The sequence below is a fragment of the Agelaius tricolor genome, unplaced genomic scaffold, assembly GCF_023055355.1.
Source record: "Agelaius tricolor isolate 1412-34295 unplaced genomic scaffold, bAgeTri1.0.p SCAF_6, whole genome shotgun sequence".
In the NCBI taxonomy this organism is placed as follows: domain Eukaryota; kingdom Metazoa; phylum Chordata; class Aves; order Passeriformes; family Icteridae; genus Agelaius; species Agelaius tricolor.
The window spans coordinates 37,810,211-37,824,611 of NW_027269266.1; the positions used below are offsets into that span (position 1 = coordinate 37,810,211).

Consider the following 14,401-nt stretch of genomic DNA (forward strand, 5'->3'; position numbering starts at 1 on the left):
AATATACGTAATGGATAATGTCAATGTCAACTTGGTCAGAAAACGTGAGGAAATTTGGCCCTAAAACGAAAAACATTTTTAAACATTTGCAATTTCTCAAATCAAGTTTGTGGTATTATGATGTGCCTTCTAAGGACTTTTGAGCCCTTGAAATTCTTTTCCTTTCTCATGTCTACCAGACAAGCTAGAACCATATTATGAGCTGAAGGGAAGGCAATTTGTTTCCTGCTAGAAGCACTGTCATTCTGTTTCCACTGGGAAAGACCCGCACATGCTGCATCATTACAACTTAGAAAATTTAAAACCCAATCTAAACTAAAAGCTTTTAATGTAACATAAGTAGATTTAAAAATAGCATTGCCCTATATGTTGCTAAAGCAAGTAACATACAGATATTCATTACTGTAAGTACTTTTTTCTAAAGCTCCTCTGTGAACATTTTTCTAAGAAGGGGATGGCAGGAAAGCTACAAGATGGCTTGAGGTTCTGCTGGAAAATTTGCAGTTGCTTCTGAAATGTCTCAGTGTATGTATAAGAGAGGAAGTAGAGCCAGGCTCAAATCAGCTTTAGGCAAGAACAGCTGACAGGATGTTGCTGTGAGGGCTGCAAACCAATTACTGTGTGATGGAATAAAACCAGGTAATGGTGGACACTGATAAGTGACTTGCAGTGCAGCTCAGGAAACTGATTTGTTCTTCTAGCTTGCTCATGTTATTTGGAGAGTTTGAGGTGAAACCTAATGATTCTGTCTGCTAACCAAATGAATCATTTAATACTGGACAGCTATCAAAACTGGACTCTGGCTTTTTGGACAGAGTGTGAGCAGCAAAAAATAAAAATTAAGTTCTTAAGTTCTGAAGGCTCTGAATAGCACTGAGCAGAACACACTTCAGAAAATATAGCAAGTTCTCTGGAAATATAGACATGTTTTTGACAGCCAAGGCTAAAGCCTGGTCTGTCAGTTTTCTGGAGGAAAGAATAAAAGTGATTTGGGAGCAGAACCTTGTCTGGGAAACAATTAGCATAATAGTGACAGGGGAACCAAACATAATTATGCATCACAGCAAATGATAGTATTCAAATTGGGTTTGCATGGACAGGTTTTGGTAGTGGAGAACTACAGGAGTGGCTTCTGTGAGAAGCTGCCAGAAGCTTCCCCCAGGTCTGACAGAGCCAATGCCCGCTGGCCCCAGAACTGCTGCTGGCCAAGGCTGAGCCAATCAGAAATGGTGATAATTCCCCTGTGATAACAGATTCAAATAGAAAAAAAGCTATTGTTCAGATTTAGTTGTGCTCAGAGAAGAGAAGGGTGAGAGGAATGTGAGAACAACAATTCTGCAGACAACAAGGTCAGCGGAGAAGGAGGGGCAGGAGCTGCTTTATGCCAGGACTGAGATTCCCCTGCAGACCATGGTGAGACAGCTGTGGAGGTCCATGGGAGGTCCATGGAGCAGCCCATGGAGGTCCATGGGAGTGCAGAGATCCCCCTGCAGCCCATGGAGGAGACCCAGACTGGAGAGGTGGATGCCTGAGAGAAGGCTGTGAGCCCATGGGAGGCCTATGCTGTAACAGGCTCCTGGCAGGGATCTGCAGACCCATGGAGAGAGGAGCCCACACTGAAGCAGGTTTCCTGGAAGGACTGGTGATGCTGTGGGGGACCCACACTGGAGCAGGCTGTTCTTGAAGGACTGTGCCCCCTGGAAAAGTGACCCATGTTGGAGCAGTTTGTGAAGAACTGTATCTCCCATGGGAAGCACTCAGGCTGGAGGAGTTTGTGGAGAACTGTCTCCCGTGGGACAACCCCACAGTGAGCAGGGGAAGGACTCCTCTCCCTGAACAGTGGCAGGAACAACCTGTGATGAACAGACTGTATTCTGTGATGAACAGACCCCATTCCCTGTCTCTCTGCACCCTTTTGGGGAGCAGATAAAGCCAGGAAGGAGAGAGAGGAGTGGGGAGATTTTAAAGATTTGTTTTGCTTCTCATTATCCTGCTCTGATTCTGATGGGTAATAAATTCAGCTAATATCCCCAAGTCGAGTCTGTTCTGCCTGTGACAGGAATTGGTGAGTGATGTCTCTCCCTGTCCTTATCTCAATGCATGAACCTTCTGTTATATTTTCTCTCCCCCACCCAGTTGTGGAGAGGAGTGACAGAGCAGCTGTAGTGGGTACCTGGCATTCAGCCACAGTCAATCCACCACAAAAAACATATTGAACAAACAAGTTGCTGGTGACAGACCAACAATAGGGTTGCAGTACACCTGTCTTGTACCTGCCAGCTAAAGCCAGGACATGCTGTAGTGACACACATGCAATGGAGTCAGGCAAAATCTGCAATAGCAGTTTTGTGCATGCCATTAACAAATCTAAGCAATTAAAAAACCCCAACAAAATCTAGACAACATGCATCTTAGCTTCTAAGGAGAGTCACACCTGTGAGGAGATTTCACTCCATTCCTCCAAATTCACTCCAAAATCGATTTTTTCTTTGCTATAAATCCCACAAAGAAAACACAGATCAGCACTGACTGTGGATAACATACTCGAAGTGCTGCTAAAGAAATTGTGTGACTCAGGGAAAACAAAATGTGCTTTCCAATCTTGCTGTGCTCCTGTGAAAATCAAAGACATAGCACATCAACCAGTGTGATTAAGGATGAATATCCCTGGCCTTCTCCAGAGCTTACATATGTGTTGAAATGTACTGCTTACTCTTTCACCCATTTCCTTCTGCAGGATCAAGAAGAATTCCTTATACTATGCTGTCATCCCATGTAGCTATGAAGGACAACTCTTTATGCCTCCCTTAAAATAACATTTTTAAAGATTTAGAATCTTAAGTTAGTTTTCTGCAGAACAGCTACTCTCTAAGGAATTCCAGCAGAGCAGAAAAAAAGTTCTGAATAAATCAGAAAAAAAGGACAGTTAATTATTTCACCACTGTTAATCCCATGTGCATTTCTGTGGCACTCATATGTTGAAAGTATCAGCATTTGTGCCGGCAACCTTGAAGTATGCTCTACATTTCAGCAGTTACATTTACAGTAATAGGACACAAGGGAATGAAATGAAGTTGTGCTAAGGGAAGTTCAGACTGGCCATGAGGAAAAGGTTCCTCACTGGAATGTCTCTCCAGGCAAGTGATCACAGCACCAAGCCTGTCTGAGTTCAAGGAGTCCGAGCTCAAGGAGTATCTGGATGAAGCTCTTGGTCATATGGCTTAGTGTTAGAAAGTCCTGTGAGGAGCAGGGAGTTGGACTCAATCCTTACATGTCCTTCCAAAATGAGATACTCTATCATTCTGATTTCCTTTAATAGATACCTTATCTCTCTAGTAGTTCTTGTAAAAAAAATACTGAAGTCCATATTCAGCATATTCACCTCCTTTGTTACAGTTAATTACACACTTTTTACTATTCTGTGAGATAAATGCCTATAAAACTACAACACATTTGTATATTTATAACAGGACTTGGCAGACCTTGATGTCTTTTCCTTTTCTTTTTTTTTCCATAAGTTGTGCAATGCTTTTTCTAAGCATCAAATTCTGGGAGATTTTCATGAGGACAAAATTTTAAAATACTTGAAAACATTCGTGAAGAAGTTTGTTAGACCTCATGGGTAAAAAATAATCTGTAAACATAATTCAAGCACACCCTGAAGGTTTAAAGATTAAACTGTTATTTTATTTTGGGAATGTTGAATCATGATTTTCAATACTTTGAGCTGGCAGCTGAAATACCAGTTTAATGAGTAGCCTATAGACTACCATCAGAAATTTTTTTGAGTTTGAATCATACCAAAAACCTTGCAAAAATAAAAAATAACTGAAAAATACTGCTGAGGCACCAGGAACCATTCTTAAAATCTCTTAATACTTATACTAGGGAGGGCAAGGGGCTGGGAGGGTTTATGTTTGTTTAGTTGTTTATTTTAGAAAACCTAACTGCAGTCTCCCAGACTTTAAAATGGTGATTAATGTAAAGACAAGAACAGACTTACTTAATTGAAGTAGTTAATGTTTCTTTTGCATTAAAGAATATTTGAGATGATAAATAATAGGATATCAGGTGAAAAACATGAAAAATTATATAGTTACTATATTTTATTTCTTGTGTCAAAATTTTCCTGCAGGAAAAGATATACCATCTTGAGGACAAAGCATTTGCCTAGTTTCAAAGACCACCACATTTGTTTTTATCCCCTGCACTTTTGTGCTAGTAAACACTTATACTGGCTTTTGCGCTGTACTCCAATATTTTACTAAAGATATCAGCTTTGTCCTTTAAACCCTGTAATGGCAGAGTGTTAAAATAAAATATTCTTCTATGTAATTAACCTTTTGTTCAGATGTGAGTTTATGTGGGAAAAAATGTGAGGAAATTGCTGCCAGACTTGTACAACTCTTTCATCTGAATGAAGAAAACAGATGTGGCCAAAAAAAGCTGCTTAGATTAGCTAATATATCCCACATACATTTCTTCCAGTCCATGCATCCATGTATTATAATAAACCACATACTGCACCAAGTTTAAAGTGAATTGCAGTCACATAAACACGAAGATGATACATTTGGGTTTAGCACTTCATAATTAACCTTTTCTTTTTAAATTGACTAGACTGACCTGTAAGAAGGGAAACTGTAATAACCACTTTCCTCTAGAACCTCTTCAATTAGAGTGTACAACACAAAAGAACTTAATTTCAGTGAATTATGTTCATTAAGAGTAATAAATGAATACATATAGGTAAATATACAGCTTACCTGCAACTGCTCATATGTCATCCCTTCTGCCATGCCAGAAGTGCCAAGAATGCCTTCAAGTAAAAGGCAAGTAATGTCATACTACTGAATTTGGAATCTGTGCTCCCTTATCAGTTTCTTAGCAATTCCACTTCAAACACAATGACAAGCCAGATGCTTCATGATCAGTAACTCCCACTGAGCACAATGACCCCTGAAAAAGTGAGGTCATTTTATGGCATGATAGGAACATTTGGTGCACACACATTATGGAAATATTCTAACCAATGAAAAATAATTTAAAGACTTACTTAATGTAACAGAACTCAGAAATGCAATTTTCTTATTTTTTCCCATGTACAGTGGAAATTTATGGTGGAAAGGGCACACAGCCAGCAGTAATTTGTGAGGACAAAAGTATTGTCTGCAGGTTAAGAGATTCAAAAATTACAGATAATGAGCACCTCAAAAAATTGCATTATTGTCTCCAGGACCAAAATAATGCTCATATTTAAAGTGATTGTTAGGGACTCATTTCCTACTCCAATGTCACCCTTGACATCTAGTATTAATTCTGGTTTTCGCAGTAAGCTGTGGAACAGACAGGCTATTTTCAACACAAAGACCATCAAAACTAGAGTTTCTCACTCTTCCTTCTGGCACCACAGATTTTAATGTTACTGTATCCTCTAGTCCATGGATTGCAACACAGTTTTTTCTGTAGTTAGAAGAATGCAAACGGCACAATTACCAAAATACAGGCAGCACATTTCCCTTATGTCCATTGCACAAAAAAACACATGATGAAAAACGTCTCTGAACCAGGAATTGTAGTTCCCCACCCTGGGTGACACCACAGCTGGCAGGTTTGATTTTCCATGGTGTTTATGATTTGTCTAGCTGAGAATCACTAGTCCAAAGCAGAATTTAAACACATACAGATATATTTTCTAAAGTATGTATATGTATATATATGTATGTATGTATGTGTGTATTTTTCCCTCCTCAAGTTCGTATGGTTTGATCTAGCTATGTAATTAAATCAACCAATTACAACTGTTTCAAACATGACAAAAGAACAACATAAGGGCTTAAACATAGTTGATTTAAAAATCATACACAAGGGCAGGTAAGTCCTTAGTATGACATTTTCAGTTACAAACGTTTCTATTAATTTTCATGGATGAATCATGACCTATTTTTATCGGTGATATTTCTTTATAATTTCAAAGTGTACTCTCTTCAATCATTAGAAAGTTCCAGCAGTGCTGAACTGTATATCTTACCAGGAATTGAACAAAACAAAACCCAACCAACCAAGAACCCCAAATTAAAAACAAACAACCCCCACTAGAAAATCAGTATGGTCAACATAACTTTATTGTCTTTAAAGACTGATCTTAGAGTAGCAATTCCTTCTGCTTTGATACCATACATTTTATTAGAAAAATACATGCCACTACAGAAGATTATGATGCTTTGTTTACCTTTTCTACCATCTGGAAGCAACATATTTCCACCTGAAGAAAGATGTACCCCATGCCAATCTGTTGTGAAGATATTGGTTTCAATCAATTCAGCAGCATCTAGGGAAAAAGAAAAGAGACCAAAAAAGTAAAGACACCTGAAAAGTACGTCCTTCTCATTTGCCAAAACTTCAGACTTCTGGGAGGCAGTTTACACTTATGTTTCCCAGTGCAATCAGAAGTCAAAAGAAATTTCAGCACTTTTGAGATTAATGAAAAGTGGTGAACGTGATTATGAACATTCTACCTTTTTCTCTCCAGAAACACTGAACATTGCAAGCTGCACTTAGTATAAAACACTGAATTTTTCAGATTATCTGAAAAAATGTCACAAACTACACATTTGTGTGAAGATAAAAGGAAAGTGTGTTCTCTTGAACCTATGAGGGAAGCAGCTTATGACTCTGGTTTTTAAAACTGTGGCTTCAAGTGAAATTGTTAGCTGATATTCAAGTGGTTTAATTCCCATTAGAGGAATTCCAGCACTTTTGAAATCTGAAAGTCAGTTCAGCTACTTGATTATGTGAGCAATGATACTGACATTAAACTTAAAAGCATCTAGTTTTGAAAATATCTACAGGTAACAAGGTAACAACTCTAACAGGACCACCTTTGTGTATGGGAGAGAATTCTCAGTTACGCATTTCTGCAGCATGATAACTTTTACAGTTATAGAAACAGAAGAATCTCTGTTGTTGGAAGGCCTTTACCCCACCACTGATTAGTGGAGGAATCTTTTTGTCTGTAATTCTTATTAGGTTTTCTAACGTGATGCAATTAAAACCCCATTATTTTAAAATTTTATTTCCAGAAATTGTAAAACCTCATAACAACATTTGCTGTAAGAATTCAACATCATTCTTTTCTCTATTTAGGTTCCTCCCATTACCTCCAAATGATATCCAAATGTTATTTCCTTCAAGGTAGAATGCCCAGAATTTTATTCAATGTTTCAAGCATTTTCAATTTACTACCATTTACTTTTTAAATAAAGTATTTATTTCCTTTTCTACAGGTTTAAGTCAAATAGTTTTGAAGCTAACACAATTTTACATTTACAAATAATTTCCTTCCTTTCTGAACACCTGAAAATTAAGTTAATTTTATAATAAACACTTCCTTTTTCTTACCATATTTTTGGGGATTTGTTTCTGAAAACATCAACTCAATACACAATGAGCAGGTATTTCTTAGATTTAATGTTATGGCTGAAATACAAGAGTGTTTAACACAAATTCCAACTTAACAGGACAGCATGAAACTAATAGCTCAGAAAGAAGCATCCTTATGCATCTTTAGAAGCATCCTTAGAAGCATCTAATGTACTACCAATGTGCCACCCTCCAGGAAGTTTTAGCACCTCAGATTAATTATTACAAAAGAAGGATCCAGAATTTGGGATCAGTCTGTTTCACAGCAAACAATTACACAGAAGATTCCATAATTCAGTGGAAGTAGGTGATAATCAAATTAAGTTGCAGAGGGAGAACTATGTGAATGATAATAAGTCACCTTAGTAATCAAATTTTAGGTACAATAATGAATCTAATAACTACTTTATCATCAATTCATAAATGAAATATCTTAGCTTCAGTATCCCACAGTACACAGATGCCAAGGAAGAAAGTTCAAATCCTTTGCTGATTTCAGTCCTCTCAGGAGATTCTGAAGGAACATTTAGAAATTCTGATATTAGTCATTAGATCTTTCTCTGTTGGAAAGCATCCAGCATATCACTGGAAAAAAAGCAAGAATGCTTTTCCAGTCAGGCTATTCTTACAAATCTGCAGTACTTTTAAACTGATGACACTAAAATGCTGCTGACACACTGTGCAACAGCAAGACAAGGTATGTTATATTTAAGGTACTCTGGGAAACTGCTCTCTTAAGATTAATGGTTTAAGTAGGAATACAGTCCAAAATATGAAAAATATTAGGGAACTATTAACAAATCAAGCGGAGCTTGCATAAATTAAGAGCTTATATAATCTCTAGTTATGTTACCCTTCCTCTTGCCTTTTGGAGCTCTGATGAGATGAAATCTGGTTTTGTGTCTTAGGAGCTAGCAGGTCCTTTCCATTTACAGAAAGAGTTCTAATGACAAGATACAAACCTGAAACCATCCTGCAAAAACTTCTTACTTAAGGAGACTCCATATTTTCCAAATATAGGATAGCTGGAGAGTATTTAAAATATTTCCTTTTGAAAATGGACTCTTACACTTACATTTTTGTGATACTAATTTCAATAGCATGATTGAATGGAAAGAGAGACAAACTTGACCACAAGTAGTAAATGGTGTACCACACCTTTTTGATTTCTGTTTCCAGTTTACAAGGATTGCTCTTCTGACTGAAGAGGGATTTCTTGAATCTCTCAACGACTCTCCTTTCCAAGTTGCACTGCAAAGCTGGAGGAAGCTACATGAGACAAAGAAATGCACTTTCACCATTCAGTTACACCTGCCATGAAAAAGACCCATTCAGAAGTGCCATTACTGAGAAATGTAGCTACCTGGCAAAAGGAAACATCAATATCTAATGACATGGTGATAAACAACAGCCTAAGACTTGATTTAGTGACATATTATAATAAGGCTCCTTTGTTTGTCCATTCTGTTAGGCTTAGCTTACCACATAACTCAGTTCCTATAGTCTTGAAGGTAACCATCATTATTAGCCTAACACTGGTAATACCAGATTTGCCTCCCTGATACAAGTGTCAGTATTTGGGACATTTTTCTACAGATGAAGCACATAGAACATTGCCTTAGATTTCATGTTGGCTATAATGAATCTCTCCATCTGAAATTAATGAAGAAGCTTAGACCTTCCTTGAATGTGCATAGAATGACTTCAATGGCCTATTTTAATGTCCTCAAGGGTCTTAATACAATTCAGAGCACCCCTTTTGCTCTAAGCTTCCTGAGGGGGGTAATATACCTTTCACTTGTTTATAAAGCATAACTGGTTTTATATACTTTTTCTTCCTGTATCCTTTTGGTTGAAAAAGAACATATCTTTCACCTATATTTAGAAAAACAACAAAAACCCAAACAAAACCCCCACAAAGAATGTACTTAAAGTCTTCAATAAAGACTTTAAAATATTTTTTCCTTTAAAATAATTTTTATGTTCCAACAGCAAATGTACAGTTTCAGCTGTTGGTAACTGCAATGACATCAACCCAGTATGACAACAATTCTTTGGTCTGTTACTACCCTTTTGAGTTAATCTTCTCTGTTGCTTCTGCATAGTTGTTTATACCTGCAGACACTGTTTGAAAAACTATGATTTTCTCCCATTTCATACACACTTTATAATAATTTCATTGATGTAAATTCATGAAGTACCACTCAACTGAATTGAGGAAGCTTTTTGACTGCTTAGGGAGGGGTTGACCCCTAATGATTCACATTCAAACACTGCCATAGCAGACATTATAGAGACATTTATCCCACTGGAACAAATTACTGCTCTTAGACAGCTATAAATCCAGAATGGTTTTATTGGCCTCACAGGAGTCCTGATTTTCTCTAACAAACCAGGGATCAATGTCACATGCTAAGCACAAAAGACTTCTCCAGACAGCTGCTGGCATGCAGAGATTTTTTTTTTTTTCTCACAGACAGACACTACTCTTTTCTCATGCAGATAAGGCCTTATACATATGCTTTAAGTCAGAAGTTGAATGTTCCTTAGCCTATGAGAGAGTAAAAAAATGATGCCCTAGGAAAGGCTGACAACCTATTCTATGGATTACATACCACTGCAGTGTGTAGTTAATGTACCATGGGAATACTGGGATATTCTAAAGCAGAAATGGTAAAGAACAAGTCCAATGCTTGAGAACCTTGGAGTTGCCTCAGGCACTAGTGTTCAATTTTAGCTTTTGTTTTAATCAAATCAGTTGTCAGATCAGTTAAAAAAAAAAAAGCCAAGGATTTACATAATGCTTTTTAAAAAGCTTTCTCTTACATTGTTTTCCAGAGATCACTCTGATTCTTGTTCCCATGGAAACAGGGAAGGCTGCTGGCAGCCAAGAACTAACAGGCAAGAACTCTTCCTTGCAAACTTCAGTTTAGAACTGTCAACTGGAATATGTAACAGTTTGAGAAAACAGCTGTGTATTATAAAAAATACTCGACCTCAGATTTGTAAAAATATAAACAAGTGCAAGGGAGGCAGTGGAACATAGTAAACAAGTACAGGTCTGGCTTCTGGTATCTCTGAAATCAGAGAAAAGCTGTTGCTACTGCTTCAGTGGTCAATTCTGAGCCAGTTTTTGAGCTGCTGTTAGTTCTCAGTTCTTGAGCATCCACATTACAATAACTCATATTAAGTAGTAAGCCACTTGAGAAAACCTCCTTCTACAGAAAGGATAGGATAGAACTAATGAATACCTTGGACATGCTCCTAAAATATGATGTAAAAACTGAACTGCCTCATTTCTCTTGATAGAAAGATATAATTTCTAATTGTTTTAAATAATGTTTGTTTCTTTTGTCTCTGATAATTTAATTCTTGTATTACATGTCTTGATAAGCTTGACAATAAAAAGAAAAAAAAAAGAAAACAGAAGAGAGACATGTAAAGCACACTCAAGTTCTGTTATGTTATTCTGTTCTAAACAAAACCAAACAAATTTGGCTGATAAATCTCAAAAGCCCTGAGGTGATAAACACCACGTCCCAAATGTAAACTTCATTTTGGAAAATAAAAAGCTGTTTCTCTAATAATAGCAAATGTTTCAAATAGCTGCATGGTAGCCATCTTTCTGCAGAATAAAGAGGTTCCAATCACATTTTTTATGTGAGAACTCAAGGCAGATTTTGTATCAGCTCTGCTACATTTTGGTTTTGGAATCAAAATGAAATAATTTCAACTCCCTCTCACTGTGAAACAGTTGAACTTAATTTTAAAATAAGTCTTAAATTTGAAAAATATCTGACATTTCAAAAAGTTAACATGTTCAGGATTTAATCTATTGCACTAAAACTCCCAAGAGAGCATTACTATGTACTGATGATTAAAATACAACTTAAAATAATCAAAACTATTACTACAGAAGAAAGCATTTTATTAACTCTCCGTGTCAGTATATGATATTGTCACCTTAAGCAGTCATACTGCTGGTATGACAGAATGTTGTAAAAATACTTTACTGTACAATCCATTTTTCTGAGGTGAGCTACAGCTTTTTTTTTATATGACTCAATTATTGCCATTCTCCACATACTAATATTCAAAGTTAGTCTTTATTTTAATGATATATTTTTAAAGCATCCTGCCATCTGCAAAAATGTCAAGTTCTGTTGTTTTTAAAGAACAGTAACTAAATTAGCAGCACTTTGCAGTAACATCATTTTGGCAACAGCAAATGACTAAAAAGTACAGAATGTCAGAAGCAACAGTAATGCATACTTTAGTGCTGAAGATAATTTTGTGCAGCTGAAAAAGAATCTGCTGAACAGGGTCACTGATCTGATGCACCTTTCCTTGTGATACATCAATTCCTGCCAATGCTGTAGATGGCAAGAGAAAAATCAGGAGGGCAGCTCATTTTGTTGCCTTTGCACATGAATAGCATACAATGTTTAAAACTCACAGCTGTAAATACCAAGTTGAAATGTTTGACTTGTTTTTCCAATAATTCTGGGAACAAAAAAAGGATAATCTAAAATGTTAAAAATTTAGACAATATAAGTGACAATGTGTTTCAAAAGAAAATCCCTTTCTCTGAATCACCAAATTACTCCATGACAGAAGCAGTATTAAAGTACCTCAACAACTGTTAAAATTTTGTCACGTTTATTCAAAAGGATAAATATATGACAAGCATAATTTTCTTAACTGATTTTTTACATAGACTAACAAAATATATTTTTTCCTATATTTTGAGGTTATTGAATTTCTTTTCATTCTACCCTAAGCATTATAATAATATGTCTGACGTGGATTATTTCAATGAGGTAAATCTATTGTTTAGGATTTTTAATCTTGTGTATTGAAGTCATGCACATTGTCAGGCCCAGACATTCAATAAAAGTTTATCAGCAGGCTTCCACTATAAAACACATAGTGGATCACAGAAGAATATTAGTTCACAAAATAATCTTTCCAAGTTGACCATTAGACCAGGGAGCTAAGCAAAGAGCTTTGGCCAAAGTATTGAACTTGAGCCAGCAGCACTGGACCTCTCCTAAAAACAATTTTCTCTAAACCACACTTCAGAGACTAATTTAGATATTCTAACATTTACTCTCACAGAAACACCCTGAGGATCATCAAGTCTGATGTATAAATTTACAACCACAGAAAGTTTTCTTTTTTTTCCCAATGTGATCTTATGTCAAGATTAAAAATTCTACTGAGAGGGTGATGAAATCCAAATACCAACATTAACTAGTCCACAACAGAACTACTACCACTTTTTTGCTGAAGAATTTCTGTGCTGGCTACTTCAATAAGAAGAAAGATATTCACAAATATTAGTGTCTAAAGACCATCCAGATCTGAACTATGCTCTCACAGAAATAAAGCAATACAGATAAACATCCTTCTCTACCACAGGGATACACATTTCTAGTAGGCTCAGGAAGACAACATCATTGATATCTATGGGTTTTTTTGTTGCACTGACTTGGCAAATGTCTTGAGAAAGCCAAGTGAAATTCAGTTTGACATATTTTCCCTAGGTCTTCTCTTAATAGTCAGTAAGACAAAAAGAAGCTTTGCGTTTCCTCTGAGTCACTTAAAGAAGAATTTACTTACATTGGTTCTGATCAAGGTGACAGTGGAAGCCATGCTATAATAATCTAAAAATACATGCCGCGTGAAGAACAATTTTGATTCAGTTTTTCTGCTTCATTTTCACCTCTCTACCAACTGTTTCAATACTGTTATAATCAAGGCCCAAAAGAATCCAGTGTGGTCTTGCCATTATAGCCTTAAAATCTTCAATTATGTTAAGGACGCTCACAAAACCCTTACCTCTTTGACATGTTCCCTTTTTCACTGCTCCCTCTTCTGTGGTATTTGTCTCCTCTTTTCCTGTCAATGGCTTGTATTATAAACCAAAAGTAAATAAATCAGGGACTTTTCTTTTGTAGGTCTTAATTTTTTTTTTTTTCTGAATAGAAATATATTTGGAATGATAACAGCAAACAGCAAAGGCCAAGAAGGACATAATTTGGATTTCTCTGTTATTCAGCTTATGGATATTGGATTTCTCTGTTATTCAGCTCTTTCTCTTTTCTAGGATGACAGCAACAATTTGACTTAAAAGTCTATGAGGACCAGATTTAATGTCTATTTGTAGTATCTGTGTGCTTCAAAGACTTTAGGAGTTCCCATGAAGTCCACACACCAGACCACTCCAAGTTCCTTGTTTGTTTGATTTTGTTGGTTTTTTTTTAAATTAAGAAGCATTATTTGGAAGATGAGGGTACATGTGTGAATAGGCTGCTGAAGACTTGACCAAAGCTTTTAAGACTTTTATCCAAAAGGAAAACATCACTGACAAAAGATAACGGATTTACTCAATTTACTCACAGAACTGAAAATATCAACAAAGGCTAAAGTATTTTTCTGTAGGTCATTATAGCACACAGACATTATGTTTAAACTGAATTGTTATTACATAGCACCCTTTAGAAAACAGCACTGAAACTACAGAAGGTTGACATCAAATTTGGATTTGTACTGCATAATTAAAATTCTTAATACAGTTTTTACATTAAAAGCTGTAAAATAGAACTTAGTACAGACAACAAGCACTTTTTTGTGAAGATCAATATCCTAACTGATCAAAATAATTTTATTTTAAAAATTATTTAACTCAGACAATATGCATTCTGAAATCACAGCTTAGCCACTTACAGGGTGTGAAGTTTCTCAGTAAAAGTACTTCAAATGGAAAATTTGTTTCATCAATCATGATGCATAAATACATGATAATTTGCAAGGGCTGTATGAAATATTCATTTTACAGGAGAATTTCCCATTTCATCCTGCAGAAGTTTAGCTGAGATAATGACAATTAATATGAGATCTTACTGATTCACTATTGGAATTCATACTCTTAAGAAGTACCTTAATGATATTTCAGATAACATATTTGTATGTAAAA

The 14,401-nt window shown here is 36.2% G+C and overlaps 1 protein-coding gene across 1 annotated transcript in view; it reads right to left on the bottom strand.

Moving 5' to 3' along the window:
* Positions 1-1,117: 1,117 nt before the first annotated feature.
* The window catches only part of NEK10 (NIMA related kinase 10), an 82,338-nt gene continuing 69,054 nt past the window's right edge, over positions 1,118-14,401 (bottom strand). Inside the window, 7 exon segments of the mRNA XM_071429910.1 lie at positions 1,118-1,241; positions 4,627-4,680; positions 4,765-4,819; positions 6,233-6,331; positions 6,544-6,551; positions 8,579-8,691; positions 11,695-11,795. Coding sequence (XP_071286011.1) covers positions 1,118-1,241; positions 4,627-4,680; positions 4,765-4,819; positions 6,233-6,331; positions 6,544-6,551; positions 8,579-8,691; positions 11,695-11,795 — 554 coding nt within the window.